The following is a 19,963-nucleotide window of genomic DNA, read 5'->3' as shown; positions in this document are numbered from 1 at the left end:
TGACAGCGATGTTAACAATGGTGCAGTTCTGTTTGTGTTCAGAATATCAATGATGATTGATTGCATTACATGTGCCCTTCCCTGACTTATATGAAATTACCTCTTGTGGGCAGACAAGTGCATTTACCACTACCAGAGCTGTTAAACAGTAGTTGAGGTGAAAACCAGGGTGCCTGCATCACAGTATATGATGCAAAGAAGGAAAGTGGAAGGGCCTAGAACATGTGTAAGTTACTTCTGTAGAATTCAACTCTGGAATAAGTTACGAGCTTTATAAATTACTAGCATGTTAGAAACAGTGTTTCTGTATTCAGAAGCTGCTTGGAGGGAGCAGAGGAAGGGGACTCCTTCAGGAGTTTGTTATTTTTCTTCTACACCCCTCTCTGCTTTCCTGCTTTTTACCTTGCGCAAAGTTCGTGCAGGCAGTGCCGGAGGAGCATCACTGAGCTGGTGGTGGAAGGCATCAAAGTGCAGTGAGTAGTGTCCTGGAATGAGACAAGGATCAGAAATGCAGACTGGTGCTGCCTCACTGCAGCCAAAGAGCTGGGATTTAGGCTCTGTAATGCCAGGTTACATCTCCAACTGCTGGTAACTCCAACCTAGAGTTTCCTTTCTGACAGGTATAGAGTGCATCTGTCATACACAAAATGCTAATGAGAAGCACAGTGATATTTCCACCCACCCCTATTATCAAGGATCTCATGGCAAGGCAACAGGCTCATAAAACAATGAACTTTTGAAGTTTCATTTAATAGCTTTGTAACCTTAAATTACTACTAAAGATGGTCACTGGCACGCCAGGCCAAATTTCACACTTGCACACCTAATTCTGGCCCAAGAAGACACATTAGTCCATATTAGTGTAAGGACTGCAACAAATTTGAAGATTTTGTGAGAAAGAGCTGAAAACTTTGTCCAGTGCAAACTGAGCAGACCAGGAAAGACTTTGGGTTTTTGCTTCTGATTCGTTTTCATGTGGTGGTGGGGGAAGAGGCTAAAGTCAGCTTTCAGATGGTGTAGATTTCTCTCTGCAGGATTTACGCAGCAGGCCTACTGGGCATTTCCTTACCATGGGGCAGGCTTCGGGGAGGCACTGGTAGGGCCAAGATGCTCCCAGCGTGGGCAGACAGGAATGGCAGGGTCTCTCTGGTTCCGCTGTCTAGGCTCCAGCTACTGGGCGCTGCTGGCACAGCTGAAGGATTGAAACAGATTTAACTTGGGGAATATAACAAGGGGGTTGTGGGGCTGGCCAGAAGGACTGGCTTTCCAGTGGGCTCTTCAGCAGTAGAGAGACAGATTGTAGGGACTTGAACAGGAGGATTGAAAGCATACAAAGACATTGTCTAGTCTACAGTGTGTTAAGTAAGTTTATAGGTTGCTTAGTTAAGAAAGCAAGAGTTAGGTGATCATAGTGTTAGTCTGCCTGTCTCCCTGCCATGACCCCTTGGCTCATTTCTCTCAGGTCTGAAGAGCAGTAGAACTCTGCTAGGGTTTTTTTTTCTTGCTAACCATTGACAAAGTAGAAATGAAATCTCATTGATGAAACAGCAGCTAGATCTGTGCTTGGTGGTTAAGTGATGACAGAGCAGAAAGGAACAAGTGGTAAAATCCACATGAAACACAGGAAGGCCTGTTGCTACACTGCAGTGGCTAAGTGAACACTGAATAAAGGACATGAGGGAAATCACACCTCAGTCTGTTATAAAAGAAATCATTACTTTAAAGCTCTGATTTACTAAGGTACAGAGTTGATCAAGGATTTTGATCAGAGTTCAAGATGGACAGCAGTTCAGACTCCTTGTATTAGTCACCTGAAGAGATCATGTCTGTTAATCAGGAAGTATAGAGAGAGGAAGGCTTGATCATGCAACAGATACTGAGTATGATTTTTGTGAATCTGTTTTTTTCAGCAATAAAAGCTGTTTCTAACCTGAACAGTTTTCAAGATCTTGAGAGTTCTGTCAACCTTAAACATTAAAATGCACCTTCCTTTCTTCCAAACACACCGCAAGACCTAATTAGTTCTGAGAAGATAGGCAACAGTTGTTATGTGTATTTAAAAACAATAAGTGATTTCTTCAGATTAGCAAAGAAAAAAGGAAAACAAAATAACTCAGTAAGGCCTACTAAAGAAAACTGAGATAAGAATAACTGTTTCCATCTTCCATTTGGAAAATGGAAGCCTGGAGAAATAAACATGGAATTTGACAGTTGAAGAACATTTCTCCTTAATTAAAATCCCTGCAGCCACGTTTTGGCGTGTTTCTTTTCTAAAATGACTCTGAAAAGTTGCTTTGGTGTTATTTTTTCTCCTTAGTTCATGAGTTAACATGAACACAGGCTGCCTGAGACCTAAAATTCCCTAAAGCAAGAAAGATTGCGAAGTGACAGCTTCATAAGACAGAAGAAACCCCATAAAGTAAATGCTTTTAAAGAGAGACGCTCAAACTGAGAAAGGCAAACAAGGAAGACAGTAAGAAATTTGACAGAGAACAGGTTCAAACCAAAGGCTACATTTCAAGACACGTAATGTGGCTTCAGGTGAATTTTCTGAGCACCCTGTACACATGCCAGAGTGCTCCCATCTGCAGTACTGCATTAGGTGTCAGAAAGCTAAAACAGAGGGACAAGATGCATAACAATTTCCTGCAGTTTACCAGCAGCAAGTGAAAAGGGCAGAACAAAACCTCAGTGCCTTGGCCTGTGAAGTGAGTGTTGTGCTTGGCTTTTGTTTTGGTTTTGTTTTTTGAATACTGAGCTGCAGAAGAAGAATGTGAAGAAGAGAACCTGGTACCCCAGTGCATAATCCATTTATAATTTCCTCAGTATTTCCTCATTCATGGCCTTTTTACTCTTATTTAGGAGTGCTGGAAATCCTAAGGTCAGATGCTTTTGGAGAGTGATTGCTGCCTGTTAAAACCAGTGTTTTATCCAAAATGCTTCATGGAGAAACCTAATCTGGGAGCTCCCAGTGCTCTGTCCTAGCCCATCTCTCTCTCTGTAACCATGCTCAGTGGCCAAGTTTAATTAGTAGGGAAGCTGCATTTGAACCATTCTGCTCCAGGCAACTGATGTCACCCTGCTGTCAGTGCGAATTAGTGAGCTGAGCTTCTGACATGGCAAGGAAGGGGGTGGGTGAATTCACAGGGAATGACTGTTAACAAAACCTAAGACACATGGTATCCTGCCTTAGAATGATGATGCCTGTAACTGCATTGATGCTACCAACCTGGCTGAGGAGCTGGGATCCCATCACAGTATTCCCTAAGAACACTTACTGAACATCATCGATGTCTTTCATGGTTTCTTCCGGCTTCTGGAGGGGATTCTGCCTTTGATCCCCTTCTCTTTGCACTGTATACTACACTCTTGCATAGCATCACCCACAAATACAAATTCAAGTATTCTTCTGAGAGAGCTAATAAATACTTACTTCCTTTTCTAGATCTTTCTCCTGTCCAGTAAAAAGGTCTCTGTCGTATGTTCAGTTCAAACTAACATTTGAGCTAAGATGGAGCTCTTAACCCCTAACCCCCTACTCTGAACTCTGTTGTCATCATTTATTATTGTCATCAAGCCATCGTTCTGCCATTTCATCAGAACTGTAGGTTGGCTCTTGGTTTCAGGCTGGACTGCTCCATAAGGCTGTGACACTGGTAAGGTTGTGGAGGCTGAGTTTTTAGAAATCCTAAAATAAAATCTGGATTTTTTTTTTCTTAGGATACAATTCAGTTCAGGCACAGTCACTGAAGCCAAAACTACTGATAAAAGACTCATGGAGTTCATTCTGTAGGTCAGACTAGAGAGTTGCGATGGTTTTTCCTGGCCTTATAAACCTTGTAAGGTACCATTTTTCCCAGCAATACATGAGACTGCTGCTTGCTGGGGCATCCTTCTGGCCTCAGATTTTGACTCAGGAATTTTGCTCTTTTCTGCTTTTTCAGAATGCTGCTTTTTAGGTAATTTTTTTGAGCCTATTACTTTATCCATGCCACCCCTTTCACAAGCTCCTCCTTTTCTCTGGCCCCCGACAAACCAACTCTTGCTCTTCTTTCATGTTTTTTTCTCTGCAGGGGCTCTGCCTATTGTTTTCAAAGCAATGAGATAAGAAAGTATACATTCCTAATAATAAACTTCAATAAACAGAAAACTACCCCTGAAAGGCATTCCAGGAGATGTTAATATTTGGGAAAATAAATGCATATTAAAAAAACCAGTATCTCTCATGATTTTAAAGTACAGTCCAAATCTTGCACTCTTCTTTCAGACAGCTTCTCATGTGCTGCTTTGGAAGTTTTGCTGGAGAAAGGCTGCAGGATTTGTTTCAGTAACAAGCTTTCTGAAATAAAGAGGTTTGTGCAACTCCAGCCTTGTGTGAATGATCTGAAATGACCAGAGGTTGGCAGAAGGCCCGGTTAATTAAACTGTTAATTAAAACAATGTGAAAGAACGCACTCTGCCAGGAGATGCAAAAGCCCATTCGTTACTTGCTGTAGCATGAACAGAGGGATAGTATTTTAGAAAGCACGCATGCCAAGTAGGACAAAGAGTACCTTTCTCAGCCACAGACAGGTTGGGATCACTGCACGGTTTGCATGGTCCAATCATCTGTTGGATCAAGGCGCGCTGGAAGTTTGGAGGCTAAGGGAGAACAAAGTTAGCAAAGAAAAGTAAAAAAGAAAAGAAACCGGTTACAGCCCAGCTGTGCAGAACCCTCAGGCTTCTTATGAGCAAATAAAGTTTCTTAACTAAAAAATGCATGGGAACCTTAGGCTGTGTCTACCTTAGTAAGTACTGCAGTGCAACACCAGACAGTGTAACAGTGCTGAGGACCCACGTGCCATGATGCTTGTTTTCTCTGGAGGAGTTACTTCAGACTAGGTCTGGCCTGGTCTCGTGCCCATTATCAGCTTGGATCCATTATGTGCCCTTATGGAGCTCACCTTTTGCTTTGGTATCATTTGAAAGAACTGAGTGTTCATGCTCTGAGGTTTGCATGCTGCGAGGGAGTTCTCTGATGTGAACTGAAGTGATTCCCTTCAAAAGTGCATGCCAGGGCCAGATTAAAATGCTTACATGCAAGCACTCTTAATTTTTCAGCTTGTCCAGAAAAAGTAGTAGATACAGGCACAGACTGTTTGGAAACCCTGTATCAGCATATTATTTCAGCCCCTGGAAACCACAATAAAGCTATTCAGAATCAACTCTGAGGCTGAACTGCAAAGGATGGCCATGGTTCTAGAAAAATTAATCAATAAAATGGTGTGACTACCTGCAGTGGATCAGGGCTCGCAGGATAAAGTTAGGAAGTAAGAAGAGTCCATTTTCACAGGTTGTATTTGCAATTTCAGTCATTACAGTTTGTAGCACTTGACTACAAAAGGGATGGCTCTAGGGGATGAAAAGTTGCATTGCCCCTGCAGAATGATCCTAAGCTAGACGTTGTGCTTTCCGGAAATAAAAAGGGAAACTTTAAGGTGCTCAGAAAGAGTAAAACCAAAGTGTCAGTTTCAGGGGTTGAACTAACAGAAAGGAGATCTGCTACCTGTCCGTTTTCCATAATAGCTGCGGGATACATGGCGCTGCTGGGTCGGTCCCGATGGGCTGGCAGCAACATCATCATCTCCCGAGAGTGGCGGTACTTATCTGGTAGAGAGGGAGAGCCTGTAAACAAGTGAGAGCAATCACGTACACGTGACAAACAACAGCCAGGTCTCCGCATGCCCAGGGAGCTACTCCTCCTTGCACTTTGTTCGGACGGATGATCTTACAGGACTCAAGAAAACATGGTGCTGAGCCCACTAAGCAGCTAACTGTTGGTGGGGTGCATAGCACGAGGATGAGGTAACACCTGGCTTGTTATATACAATTGAGGACATACCACATGAAGGGTGTAAGATGTATGTGTCCCTAGTTGTCTGTTGGAAAGTGTTTCCTCTTAAATAATAAAGTGGGCACCTGTGTGGAATCAGCTGCTGTAAAATGCCTAATGCTCCCTTGCTCCATAAAGTATTGCAGAGTTATAGAATTCCATAAAACTGCATTTTAGGACTGAATGTGGAAGAAAGGGATAGAAGCTGGAGATGCAGGAAGCTGCAGGAAGCTACCTCATTCCTTAGTTCTCGTGGAGGTAGCCTGAGGTGTTACCATTTAGCTGGTGATACCTTGGTCTCAGCTTCCTCTTTGTTACAGCAAAATAAAAACCCAATAGCAAACAGAACTGTCTATAAATGCGGGTGTAGTTTGCTTACAATGCTGCTGGGTAGCATATGAGTGCTGCTGAGCATGTTGGTATCTGAGCCGTTTTATGACAGCAGGACATTTACCAGTGTTTAGAGTTAGCTAGTAGAAATATACTTGGCTTAACTCTTAGTTATCTATGTAGTTGCCATTTAAAATGTTGGGGTATTTAAGCTTCCTGGAGTGTGGAATTACTTGAGACTCGCGTCCTTCAGTAAGTGTCACGTAACAATATGCCTTCTGATATGCAACAGCTGACAATGGATTTCCCAAGAGAATGATTCTCATTAGTGACTTCCTGAATTCTGAGATTACTGATACATGCATCCCTTGGGATGCACAGTATTAGGCAGGAATTGATGTTCTGAAGCTGCTGGAGTGAGCTTTAATTTGCACTGCTAATTTCATTGCGTCACAGACACGCACTTAACAGATGGCAGCACACAGCGCATTACAGAGCCATGCCGGCTGTTGGGAATACATGCCTGCTTTGCAAACTTTCCACAACCACACACATTACCTGAGCAGCACTCCAACATATGAGCAAAGGCATTGGTGCTGGTTAATGCAGCTTTTACCCCAGCAAAAGCAAACATGCAGTTTTGGGGACTGATACTCAGCACACAGTGGAAGGAACAATGTGTCCAGCAGAATGCAGGATAAGGTCCTACAATTGCAACAATTCCATCAGGGGTGGCAGATCCCAGATTAATCTACACCCCCACTCCGACATGAACAGCCGCAGAGTATCTGCATTCTAGTTCCGAACTCATTTTCTCCCCAGACATAAAACAGAAACATAATTAGACAACATAATTTGCTCTTATATACAACATCAGCTTGGAAAACACAGTGTTAACGCTTTATGCTGAGTCTCTTTTACTCACACATGACAGATAGTCCTGTTTCTGCATGACCAATGTAAGGATGCTGAACATTTAGGTGTGCCCAGAACTATGTCACAGCACAACCTACACTGTAAACTTTTCCTTTTTATCTTGTTATCCTTGTTCTTTTATGTCTAAGATGCAAACCACCTTTATGTGCAATTAGTTTGTATGGGATTATAGTTTCCACAGCCCTTGCTCTGCATGACCTGAAAAATCCCATACGTGCTAAGTAAGGTGGCAGTCTAGTTTACAAAACAGCTCTGCTGTTTGGTACCCTAAATTTGAAATAACTATAGCTATAGGATTGTAACAGATTATGCCAAGTATCCAGTCTGCCACCAAAATTAAGTACTGATACTTTTGAACTGTGGGCCACAAGAGGAGTGGCTATAACTGAAGCTTTTATTAATAAAAATCAGGTCTGCTTCTTTGCACAGAGTGAGCACAACTACCATGGCTCCTCTCATGGGCTGTTAGACTCAAAAAACAAAGTCAGTGGCCATATGAGACACTGCAGCATGTATCAGGGCTTATTCCTTTTAGCCTGTAGCTTGGTACACTGGACGTGTGCTGCACTGAACGTACTATTAATGAGAGAGAAAAACCTATGTTGAAGCAGTGGTAGTTTTTCTTTTTTTTAATTATGAAAATGCTAATCTAATTATGACAAGTAGCAGTTTTAAGGAATGGAACTGAAACTTAAATGTAGTTAAACTCCCAAATCAATTAATCCCTTCTGATGCATCATTTTCATTACTGTTATGAAAACAGTTATCTCCTGCACCAAATCATTACTTTTTTTTGCTTTAAGAAGGAAGTTTTTAATGTAAGCACATGGATTCTTGCAAAGTGCTGAGTAAGACACCAGGACTCTTCCTACACCTTGAAAAAGGGCCTGTGTTGAGGAAGGAGTAGGAATGCTTTTAGAGGCGAGTCATCTAGTGTCAAGTGGGAAGTGCTTTTAGAGCAACTGGAGGAGTCCCAACCATATTTTAAATTAAGTTACTGAAAACCCCATACCAATTCCTAGCTCTTGCCAGGCTGTTTTGCATTACAATTTCTGCTTAACAAACATGAGCTTATGCAATCTTTTAACTGCAGTAAGGTTAGAGCACTGCCTCATGAGTCACCTCAAATGAGGCCAAACCAAACTCTGAATTTCTTATTGATCCTCCATCCAAAACCTTTGTTACTTTCTTAATAGGGAAGAAGCTTGTTCATCTGAAACACAGTAATGCCTTTATCATTAGCACAGTTAGAAAGTTCTTACTGTATTCTGATTACAATTCTATTTAAGAATTTTGCTCTAACTTGTTTGTATTACAACAGTGTAAGGTTTGCTGCTTTAATCTGCTGTTCAGTGATACCAAGTCATTAATCTACTGTCTTGATAAGTATCCTTTAAAAATTTTGGATTAATGGCTTTATTATTTTCTTTGGACTGGCCAATCATTTGCTGTGTTGCTGTTTTAAACATCAATGAAAGGGTCATGTTTTGGAAGTGAAGAATTGGAAGTACAATTTAAATTTCTGCTGGATTCTTATTACAAACTGCCATGGCTTCTTTTGGTCACTTATAGAACTAATCTGTATTATAAAGATACCCTGAGAACAGTGCTAGTAGCTGAGCTCCAGAAAGGACTCTGCAGTTAAACAGAGAAGGTGGTATAAACATCTGGATAAAAGGATAGCCGGGTTTCATCTCTAATGTTTGAACCAATTAGAGAAGCATTTAAGCACCTGACAAAAACCTAGAAACCCTACTTAACCATGCTCGAGTTAAAGCCACAGGTGACAAAGATGCTAAGTTGGTAAATTTAGGTGGCCTGTACGAAATGAATCGTTGGCCTTCATATACTTCCCATGTGAAACGTGGTTCAGCTGCAGCATCGTGACTATCATAGCTTTGTTGGCAGTCTCAGCAGAAAGGCCAAGGATTGGATGGGTCATGGTGACTGAACTATCCTCTCACCTCTAGAGGTGGTCCCTCCAGGACAGAGATGAGGCACATTGGTGGGGGCAGCGTGGGGAAACTTGCACGGCTGCCGCCCATGCTGTATCTGCTCTGTGGGTAAATAGAGGGCTTCAGCCTCCAGTGGTGTCAATCCAGCACCTTTCACCAGCACTAAATTAAAAAGAATATAAATAAATACCAAAAAAAAAAGGAAAAAAAAAAGAAAAAGAAAAAAGAAAGGATAGAGGTGCATTGACAGAGCTGCACATGTAAGGTTTCTGAAGTACCTTGCTCCAGCCTATGATACTGGTCTCTCATTTTCACAACCATTCAATTCACCCAATTAAAAAACAAAACAAAAGGAAAAATCACCAAGGAGAAAAACAAAGCTCTATTACCACAGTGGAACTTAGGTGTAAGGGTTTTTTCTTGTTACAAACAACTCCATTCCAGACAGTGGTGTTGTAATAACCACAGTAGTGAACGTGCACAGTGTGAAACACAGAGAGCATCTGGGACTTCACTGGAAGTGAAATCCTGTCATCAGTGGGTAATGTCCGAATGCTGTGCTCACCTAACTTAAAAGTGAACGAAACTAGCAGAGAAGAAATGTCGTATCATAGGCTAGCAAAACAAGTTAGTAAGAGTGAAGAATAAAATAGATAGATACATATATTGAACTAGTTTTAAAAATCATTACTTCTGTTACTGCTTTCTCTGTGGTCATTTACAGTGTCTAGTTCTCATCTCTGGGAGGTGCTGTTGGCTCATTCATCAGCACTATACTCTTTGTAGCATTCAGCATTGTTTTCTAAGCAAGAACAAAGAATACAGTGAAGAGGGAAGCTGGTGATGCTGTGAGGTTGTCAAGCTCAGAAAGGCTGTCACAGCCTGTCACTGTGAGCACCAAACCCCAAGAGATTCAGACCTCACATGCCAGCTGAAGCACATCCATTTAAGGACATCTTCCTGACGTGACAGCCCTGTACTCGGTCCCCTTTTCCCTTTCCTGTTTGTTCCAGTTTCATCTGGTTACTTCACTATTTGAATTGTCATTATTTCCCTTCTAGCCCTTGGTAATTTGTGAAGCTATTTGCCTTTATCTGAGGATGTCCACTTCTCACCTTCATACTCCATCTGAGTTGTAAATTAAATCACTTTGATGCATTTGTGTCATAACAACAGCCAGTCAATTAATGTTTCAGTGCAAGACTGAGCTGGCCTGAGAGAAAGCACCCTTCTCTGTATTCTCTGTCCATAAGGAGACATACAGTTCTCCTGTATGGAAAAAACAGGTAAGATTTAAATATCAGTGTGTATCTCCGTCTATATCCTGGATACCTTCCTCAGATGCCTGTGAAAAGTGTTGAGAAATTTGTGAACCTGCAATTGAGAATCGAAAATGAGAGGAAACAAAACTTGAACAGAAGTTACCAAAGTCAGGCAATTGCACAAAACGGTTTTGCTTCAGCTCTGAGGCTTGAGAAGAAAATGATGAGCAATATCAAGCCCAGCTACTGTAACAGCAGAACCATTATGAGTACCCCTGGAGTCTGTCTTTGCATTTTTCATTTCTTCAAGAATTTCCCAGCAGGGAAGCCCTTCTTTAATGCCAATAGTTAAAATTCCTATCTTTCAACATTCATTGTATACCTATGTTTTGTATACACACATTTCTGCTAAACTGCCTCAAGTTCTTTTTTGTGCCATAATTTCATTAAATGTGGAAAATGATTTTTTTCCTTTGTGTTCATGATCTCTCTCTTTCTTTTAATTACTGTACCAAAGACTGTTCTTATTTTCCTCCTGACTGCCTGCACAGTGCTGTGGCGGAACAATGGAAATCATTATGAAATTCGACTGCCTGAAACCAGCATGTATTAAAGATACATTCTAAAATACCGCTGAAAAAAAGAAATAAATCATTGAATCCATTTCTGGAGAATGAAAAGCATTTTTAAGCAACAGTTTTTGAACAGGCATTTACAGCTCCAAAAGAGAAACAGCAGTGTATTTCAGTGTAGGTGGCCTTTGGCTGGCTTGCCAGGTTCAGGGAATGCCTGCAGAGACACTTAACCCTTCAGTTGGGCCCATCCGTTCTTACCTCGAGCACTGGAAGGGGCAGAGTTAATCATCTGGGAGGGTGCCGAGTGTGTGGAGCTCAGGCTTGAGGTGGAAGGGCTAGCCTGGGACGGGACAAAACAGAGTCATTGGTGACTGAGCTTTGGTACCTGGAGTTAGGGTAAACAAGCTGAAGGAGGCAGAGGAATCACTGAGAGAGGACTGAGCGGATCAGTGCATTAGATATTTACCTGCCTCTGATCACCCAGTGCATCCTCTGTCTAGGAAATAGCTTTGGTGCTGGCCATTAATCAGCACTCCTCAGGACTGTGTGACTCATTTCACCCTCCCACAAACCAAGAGCAATCCTAACTGCATAAGAACAGGTCAGATAAATAACATGCCAACTAAAATCTCACTTTCTCAGAGCAACGGTATGATCTTGGACCACCAGATCTGTACAAATACAGTGATTCTCCTCAGAGCAAACCTAACTGAGTTACAGTGTCACCTTTCTTGACCAGTGTTAGATTCTGCTTATTCAGTCCTTTGAGAAAAACATCACAGGGCAGATGCAATGTATGTGTGTAGGTGAAGTGTACTCCTCCTAACCATAACCCTCCAGAGCATGTTCTGTGTTGTCTCTGACAGCCGCTGCTGGCTGTGCTGGAGCTGTACCTGCATGTGGTACATGTCTTCAGCAGTCTCCCCCACAGAGCTGTCTGTTAGGATAACCAGGTTTCCTGTCTCACTGGAGGTGTGGGATGACAGAGAGGATGATGAGTGTCGGACTGAACCAAGCAAGTTCAGTGGGCTGGAATAAAACCAGAGACAGAACAAAGGCAGAATTATTTTTTGACCTTGTGTTTTGCAAGCTGTAAGTACCTACAGTTACCTGATGCTTTAGGTCACCTCTAGGTGTCAGATGCTTCTAAAAAATCAGGCCAAATAAGCTTAAACAAATCCATAAATGTGAAATAAGTGACAATAAGGTCACACGTAAGACAACACAGGATGCAGAATTTTGGAATAAAAGCCACGTTAACATCACATCATGATGCTGAGTGCATATTCGTTTATAACAGAGCTTTTTGAAACCTCTCTCATTTTTAATGCTGATGCATGATGAGTGGGAGCAGCTTCAAGAACACATGCCAAAGGAAGGCAAACACAAGACACACAGGTCAAAATACAGTTTTCCTTCTTGCATCTGTTGGGCCTCAGCAAGTTGAAGGCAACTTTGTAGCTGACAGTAAATTAATACAGCCCAGCTGGTGTGCAGGCTGCACCCTCATCGCACTCAGGAAATCGAATTTTCATTGTCACCACACACACAAATACATATTGTGTACACTAGAGGATCTCCCTTGTTTGCCCTGAGAACTGAAAGAGGCTTTACAGAGTGAGGAATTCTGGAGAAGAAACTCGGGACAACAGTTGTCAGTTGCGAAGTCACTAAAGTGTAAGAGCTACTCAATTTTAGTAGTAAAAAGAATGACACCATCCTGGATGGTGTACTCAAGACCAAGCTTCCACAGCTTTTCATGGCAGGCTTTAAAACCAGCTAAGCCACGTAGACCCACCAAGAGAAATCCAACTTAAAAGTACAATTAGCTTCAGTGACATTCCCATCACTGTTTGTCATATTGGCATGGATATGAACATCTTCAAATAACCAGTTTTGGCTGGATACAAAACCACCGTTTTGCCCTGAAAATCCCAATTTTTATCCTCCATCATGATCTCAGTTTTCCTAGATGGTATTCAGTTTGAATAAGCATACACATTTTCAGATGGTTCTGTGAAGGCTGAGCCATTCTGTGGCATTCTACTCAAAACATCTCAGCAGCCTTTCTTATATTTGGGTTCTGATTTGATCAGAATTATAAAAAAACAATACGACCATTCTTTGATCCTTAAAAATGGGCACATACTGAGTTGGGTTCTAAAACAAGCAATAAAATATTATTTTTGTAAGGACCTATTTATTTGATGTTTGCTTAAGAGAAGGTGGAACCTCCAAAGTCCGATTGAATCTGGAAGTCTGAGTAGCAGATAATCTGTTTCTGCTTCTATAGTAGCGATGGAGTAACACCTGGAGGTGTTCAGCATTTACTGCAAATTGGATTTCTCAACTTTTTCATTCCAATCCTCAAACTTCAATAATTAGCACTGAATGAAGACAGAAAGCACTTCTGCCAAAACTCATCCTCCTCCTCTTGCAGTACTGTTACAGCCAGTTCTCAGATCCTTGAATCTTAACGCAACAGCATGCAGAGATCCTGGATATTTCAGTCAAAGAAACCCGAGGTACCTGTGTCGATGCACCAGCTTTATGCTTTCTGGGCTCATAGGTCCATGTGAAACCAGAACATTGCTGCGTGGTGTACTAGTGCCAGAACAGGCCGGACTCAGCTTATCCAAACCTGGTAACTCCTGCAAAGGAAGCATACTTTAGCTAAGTTGGTTGTGGAAAAATACAAGTTTTCTTCTCAGAAAAGTCCTTACCTGTTTCCTTGCTCTTATTTCCACAGGATAAAGAGCTGTAGTGCTTTAAAACCCCATTCTGTTTATTTCCAATAAACCTTTCTAGCCACTGCTTCAGGAATTAAGGAGAAAAATAGAGGCATAATGTGGCCAAAATTATAGCCACCTGCATTTTCCAGAACAAAGGAACGTGCACTCAACAATACAGATCATGCCCAAACTCTCAAGAAAGGTAGTGAACAAAAACTGTCACCTGTGACCTCTGCAGATCTCATCTGCTTTGAAAGAGAAAGGCCACACCGTAAAATTCCGGTGCTGTTATTTCTGGCTGTCCTTACATAGTGTTCACTTCTAAGAGTGGATGAGAAAGCCTTCAAGTTAGAAGCTATCTTGGAAAATACATTGAAAGTAAAGTGCTAATAGAAAGATACCCTTTAGTTTGATTGTGATAATGGTCAAAATTGCATCTAGGTATTCCTAAAGATTTCACTGTACCAAGAAGAGGAGAATGCACTGCAAATGTCTGAGACCCATCTGGGAAAGATGTCTTGAGAAAGATACTTAAGTACAGCAGAGCAGACAAGGAAGGAAAGGTACCATTCTTGGAAGAATTCCAACAGGAATTTCTATTGCTATCTACACAAGAACACTTCTGGAGGGCGTAATCCATGTCATGCTTCTCCAAATTGCAGCAGCTCTTTCAAAGAGCTCAACATCTAACACTTTCTTTTAATCTTTCTTCCTCTGCTTTACATCATTTTCTGCTGTGTAAGGCAGTAATTTAAAATCAAGCTTTACAATTGTTCTGTGGTACAGTGAAGGTCACACAAACATTTTAAATTCTGGATTAAAGGAGAGGCTAAGTTAACATACAGACTAGGTACAGACTTCCTTCTTGCACAAAAATTAAGTATTCTTTTGATTATCTGTCAGTCCATTAGATTCAGCAATGCTGACTCAAGCCCAGTTCAGAATAAACTTTACTGCAACTAACAGACATTAAATCATAACTCTGAGTATGTCAGCTTACATGGTACAGACTGGATCGCATCATCTGGAACTGGTCTATGAGTTTCTTATGCAGGGGACGCATTTCTGGGTGTACAAATTTCTCATGGACTGCCAGACCCACTCCTAAGACATGTACCTGGTAAAAAGAAAACATCACATCACAAACCCAAACAGCTCGAGTCTAAGAGCCTGTCCTGCAGCTCTGTCAATGCAAGGGAGTACTGTAAAATATGCCACAGTTCATTTACAAGGCTGCTGATCATGAAGCAAGTCTAAGGAGGCCTGGCAAATTCATAGCACTTCAGAAAGTACTTTGTGAGACAAGCACATTTATGTCATGTTGGATTATGTTAAGAGATAACGAAGAAATTACCAGTTTGATTCCCTTTCCAGTGTGAACTGCATTACATCCTCACACAGAGGAAATTCCTTCCACCCTGTGTCAGAGAAGGGGTCAAAGTTGCCAACAGAGACTTCTAAAAGGAGTTTCTGATACTCAAGCAGAACAGCAGCAGTGACAATGCACAGTCACTCTTTGTGTTGCTCATTATCTGTTTTCAAAGGTCACTTTTCCAGAGATCAAACATACAATACTAGTGGTTGAATGAGATTATATAAGCTCTCAGTTGAAAGAAAACAGTGATGATAGTAGGCTGAAGATGTATATAATTCCCTACGTGATCCAAAATCTGTACAAACAATAACTAATTAATCTTCAAACATCCTCTTGAGGACTGAAGGGAGATAAGCATTATCTTTATTTTACAGATGGGAAATCTGAAATGCAGTTAAGTGATTTGTTGCAGAAACAGGCCAGGCAGCTCTGTTCAGACTTGGACACACTGTTTAATGGGGTATATCTTGCCACACTGCCAGTTATGAGGGATGTGATTTTCTGATTTCGCTCCCATCAAAGCATCCAGCTAGCTTTATCTATCAAGATAGTTCACAGGGGCACTAAAGAAAAATAAAACTGCAGATAATATAAGCAGGCATTAAGTCTGCCTAAGCAACTCTGCCAGTTTAAGCACAACCCTGACCCGTTCTGTCTCTGTCTTTGATATTTATTGGGAAGACATAACTCAAAATGCCAAAAATGAACAGCAAGCTTGAAACGTAGCAAGATGCCTACCGGATAATAAATGGAGACAACAAAATTAATGTACTTCAAACTGAGCTTCACCTCACATCCCATAAGGTGAATGGCTTGTTCATAAACTCCTTGGCCATCTTCCCCGTTTTTTAGATCTCCTGTATCAAAATTGTTTGCTTCTGAATGCATCAGTTGGATCCGTTATGTCTAGACTGACTGCTGATGAACCCAAACACTGTAATAATATTCTTTTGCATCTGAAAACCAGTACCTGTTCCTGCATGAGTTCCTTGAGCTGTGTGATCTTCTCTGCATCTCCAGGGTGTTTTGTGATGTAATCTTTATCAAAAAAAGCCTGTAGGAAAAGGGAAAAAAGAAAAAGACTTCAGCTTACTGGAAGATAATTCAGTGTAACTTGGTGCCAAAGGATGAGAGGAAAAGGTCCAAGCATCTTAGGAAAACTAGATATGTTAAGCTAACAGCAGCAGCTCATTTTTATTGCTTTTAGCACTCTGGGATCTGGGTAAAACTAGAGTATGGTTTTAGCAACCGAGATGAAGATCTGACCAGGTTTCTCCATGTGACAGTGATAAGCAGTACTCCTGAGCCTTGTATCATCCAGTTAGTTGAATTTTATATCGTTTCCTTCACAGAACTGTCTAAAGATACAGAAATTAAGTGAGTGAAGTGGTAACTAATGTAAGGCGTGGAGAGTGTTCTCTTCATGGCTCTGTAGGGAAGATGTGTCCCACACCCCTGGACCACTGCTGCTATTTTGCAGTATTTCACCCTAGACTTACCTTTTGCAATGCAGAGTTTAAGTAACAGCTTGCCAAAGATGATGCCCACTAACACACTGCATGCAAGATCAATTTAGGGTTACAGTGAGTCTGAAATTAGGCAAGCAAACATAATGGTTGAGTAGCACAAATTCGTGGGTTTTCCTGATTACAGGCCCAATCAGTCTCAATTACCATGAGTCCCATTACATGATTGTATTGCAAAATAAATGTATAATGTAAGCAGTACAAACAACCCGTTTCACTCTTTCCTGCCAAGTGAGGATTATCGGCTAAGCCAAGTTTAATTCTTGAGAAACCCCACTGTCAACTGCACCTACTGTAGTGCAATATTCCAGCTCCATCTCTGGATCCTCCTGTTGAGACGTGGCTACACACTGATGCAGAATAATCAAGTAGGGGTTTTGACCTAATATTTAGATAATGTAGGTGAAAATTCCTTATCTTCTTAAGTCATATTCTCTTTGAAACAGAAATGGAAATAAAATTGACAAAAGGTGATAGTAAATTTGAAAGCAGAGCCTGGCTTACCTCCTGGTACCGTGCAATTCCCCCATTAACTGCTGCATCAATCACTCCATTCAGACACATGCTGAGAAGATTAATGTTACCATGCATTTGTTTATGCTGGTACTGGCTTATCAGTGTTCTCAGCTCCTGGTTTTTGTTCTCAACCACTTGAATGGCGTTTTCCAAGGGACTTACTTCAACCTCAAAGGCAATAAAATATAGTTTATTCCACGGACACTTCACTGAGATTTATTATCACCCTTGTAATGAAATTATACTCTGGGATTGTTCAGTGATCTCTCTTAGTTTTTACTGCTTTGTATAAAATAAGCTACATAATAAACTTCACTGTTGGCAATGCTGTATTTCAGGTCACCGAATTATGATAGCTTCTTTCTGTATTCTGAAGACATGGCAATGGTGCAATTATTGCATCTTTTTGGCAGTGTCTCCATTATACTGTCACGTTCCCTCACATAATTCCCCCGGTGACATTCAGCAATTGTTTAGACTAAATGGTAGAAAAAGGACATACTTAATCATTGGTAAACTTCATCATTTTACACTGCAAGATTTCAGCCAAAGGAGTTTTAAGCTGCCTATCCCATGTTCTCAGGAACTCATCATTTCAAACCCCAATCACAGGAACTATGAATGTTACCAGCTCTCTTCTCTCCACTTCAAACCAACGAGAAATCCCAGGCAAGCTGTGAGTTAAGGTCAGAGTGGTTCGTTCAATCCACAAGCTCTGCAAAGAGTAATTGAGGATGTGAGGTACAAGGTGAATCACAATCACATCATCTGTACTCTTACTAGAGGTGCTAAGTGGGTAAAGTTCAGAAAAGAATACATCAAGCTCCTGAACAGTAACTCGTTTTGCAGAATGTCATGTTGAAAGTCACTTGGAACAACAAATCCAGAATTCAATATGCTCTAAAGCAACACATTGAAGATCTCCATTCATTTCTAAAGGTTGGTCAGGGGAACCAAGATGACATTGTGGACATAGATATGGCAGTAAGGAAAAAGAATCCAGCCAAATGAAAAAAACCCCATCCTTGCTTTAAAATGCATTCCTCCTGGCACTACAATTCACCTTTAAACTAGACAATGCTTTTATCAGGTCAGGTGTGTAACCTTTAGATGCAACAGCTACTTGTTATTTGAGTTACTACAGCATCTCTGGCCATCAAATCAGGGTTATTTGAAAGGCTGTATCAGCATAAAATAACAAGACAGTATTTTCCTTGAAGAGACAAACACTTAAACCCTGCTTATTTGCTGCTTCTACCTTAAATTCATTCTCCTTGTCCTTTGGGCCTTTGTGGAAGGGCCTGTCATAGCGGAATTTCCGGATGTTGTTGACTCGGTAAAAGCTCTTTATGCGATCAGGGACACGGTCCATTTGCAACACATCTATATTGTCTGGGATGGGAGTCACTGCATAGATCTGTAGATCTGTAAATTAGGTAGTCAAAGAAAGCCACAGGACATCAAACAGAAAAGCTATCCCTGCTGTGGGAGAAAAAGGATGGTGAATTCAGTAAGTCATGCTCCTCTGCATTTTCTAATACTCTTCTTTTGCAAGTGAAACAACAGAATGCTAGTGTCCTAGGAGAGTCTACAGAGTTACAGTACCTCACAGCCAGATTAGCCAAAGAGGACGATAACTGAGGATGAAGAGAGTATGTAGTAAGACATCCAAAATACCTAAAGCAGGGAAAATACCCAGTTCCTATCAGTTTCATTAGAGCTAGGCGCCTCATTTGTGCAGAAACTTCAGTCAATGCACTTGTATCTAAATAATATTTCCATTTGACAGATTTCACCATAGATACTTCAGCTTTGTCTACAAACCAAAGGTGTCCTCATTCCATCAATTTACAGTACAGTTTAACTAAACCACTTTAACCTCAGTGTTACAGAGAAGCTCTCTGCAAGCATAAACAAACCAACCGAAGTACAAACAACCCCTCTGTCTATGAAAGTACCAGTGTTATACAGCAAAGAAGGGTGAAAAGCATGTGTTACAAAAGACAAGTGGCAAACAGCAACCTATTTCAGGAGAGTTCACTTGGTGACAGTTTCCTGATGGCTAAAGGCCTGTGTAGTATCTTTGCTGCTGTCACACAAGCCAAACAGCAGTGTTCTCATGACTGAAATCTCCACAAGTCTCTGCAGACACATTAAATGTTATATGGTTCAGTCCTTAAATGTATATAGAATTGTACTGGTTGCATTAAATCACAGTACAGATTACCAGTGAGAGGAAATGAGATTCAAAGCCTTAGGTATGAAATGGTTCAGCAGTTTAAAGGAAAAGGGAGACTGCAAATATAATAGTACTGATGTGAAAAATAAAATGCAGTGGAAAATAACACTTTGGAACTACTATCCATTCCCAACAAAGTGTTCTCCAAGAGAAGATACCAAGAATACTTTTAAGGACACAAAACACACATTATGGCAATGATGATGGAAAGCTAACACAAGGATGTGACTAAGCAGACATGACCATTCTTTTCAGAAGCGCGTAACACAGTTAATGTCTGCTATAGACAGGAGTGTGGGTTTGTCTATAGGACATGGTTTTGTACCTAAGGCACTGAGGAACTGAGGTGTCCAGGTTGATGACCTTCTCAGTACCTCCCTTCTCTGTACACACAGTTGTTCTACTCAGATCTACTCTGAACACCACAGTTGTTCTACTCAGATCATTGAAGGATACACTGGGCATCACACTGCAGTATCGAGTCATCCGGATGGTTTGGGTGCTGCATTGCAATGGCCTGTGGGAACTCACTTAGCATCCTCTGCTGGAAGGCTTCCAGCCTCTCATAGTCGTGGCCCCGACAAACATACTCCTTGTTCTGCAAGAAGGACAAGCATAAATTAGTCTCCTTAAAAGTAAGTAAAA

General features: G+C 41.2%; 1 protein-coding gene across 1 annotated transcript in view; it reads right to left on the bottom strand.

Moving 5' to 3' along the window:
- DOCK3 (dedicator of cytokinesis 3) overlaps nucleotides 1–19,963 on the bottom strand; it is a 204,284-nt gene that overhangs the window by 4,549 nt on the left and 179,772 nt on the right. Inside the window, 15 exon segments of the mRNA XM_034066545.1 lie at nucleotides 403–485; nucleotides 1,070–1,192; nucleotides 4,554–4,641; nucleotides 5,546–5,664; nucleotides 9,103–9,255; nucleotides 11,189–11,278; nucleotides 11,281–11,335; nucleotides 11,824–11,959; nucleotides 13,460–13,581; nucleotides 14,663–14,779; nucleotides 16,008–16,091; nucleotides 17,068–17,247; nucleotides 17,708–17,794; nucleotides 18,338–18,504; nucleotides 19,775–19,916. Coding sequence (XP_033922436.1) covers nucleotides 403–485; nucleotides 1,070–1,192; nucleotides 4,554–4,641; nucleotides 5,546–5,664; nucleotides 9,103–9,255; nucleotides 11,189–11,278; nucleotides 11,281–11,335; nucleotides 11,824–11,959; nucleotides 13,460–13,581; nucleotides 14,663–14,779; nucleotides 16,008–16,091; nucleotides 17,068–17,247; nucleotides 17,708–17,794; nucleotides 18,338–18,504; nucleotides 19,775–19,916 — 1,746 coding nt within the window.

Source organism: Melopsittacus undulatus, chromosome 9 (assembly GCF_012275295.1).
Source record: "Melopsittacus undulatus isolate bMelUnd1 chromosome 9, bMelUnd1.mat.Z, whole genome shotgun sequence".
Taxonomy (NCBI): domain Eukaryota; kingdom Metazoa; phylum Chordata; class Aves; order Psittaciformes; family Psittaculidae; genus Melopsittacus; species Melopsittacus undulatus.
The sequence above is the reverse complement of the archived record's forward strand: the minus strand, read 5'-3'. Positions and strand labels throughout refer to the sequence as shown.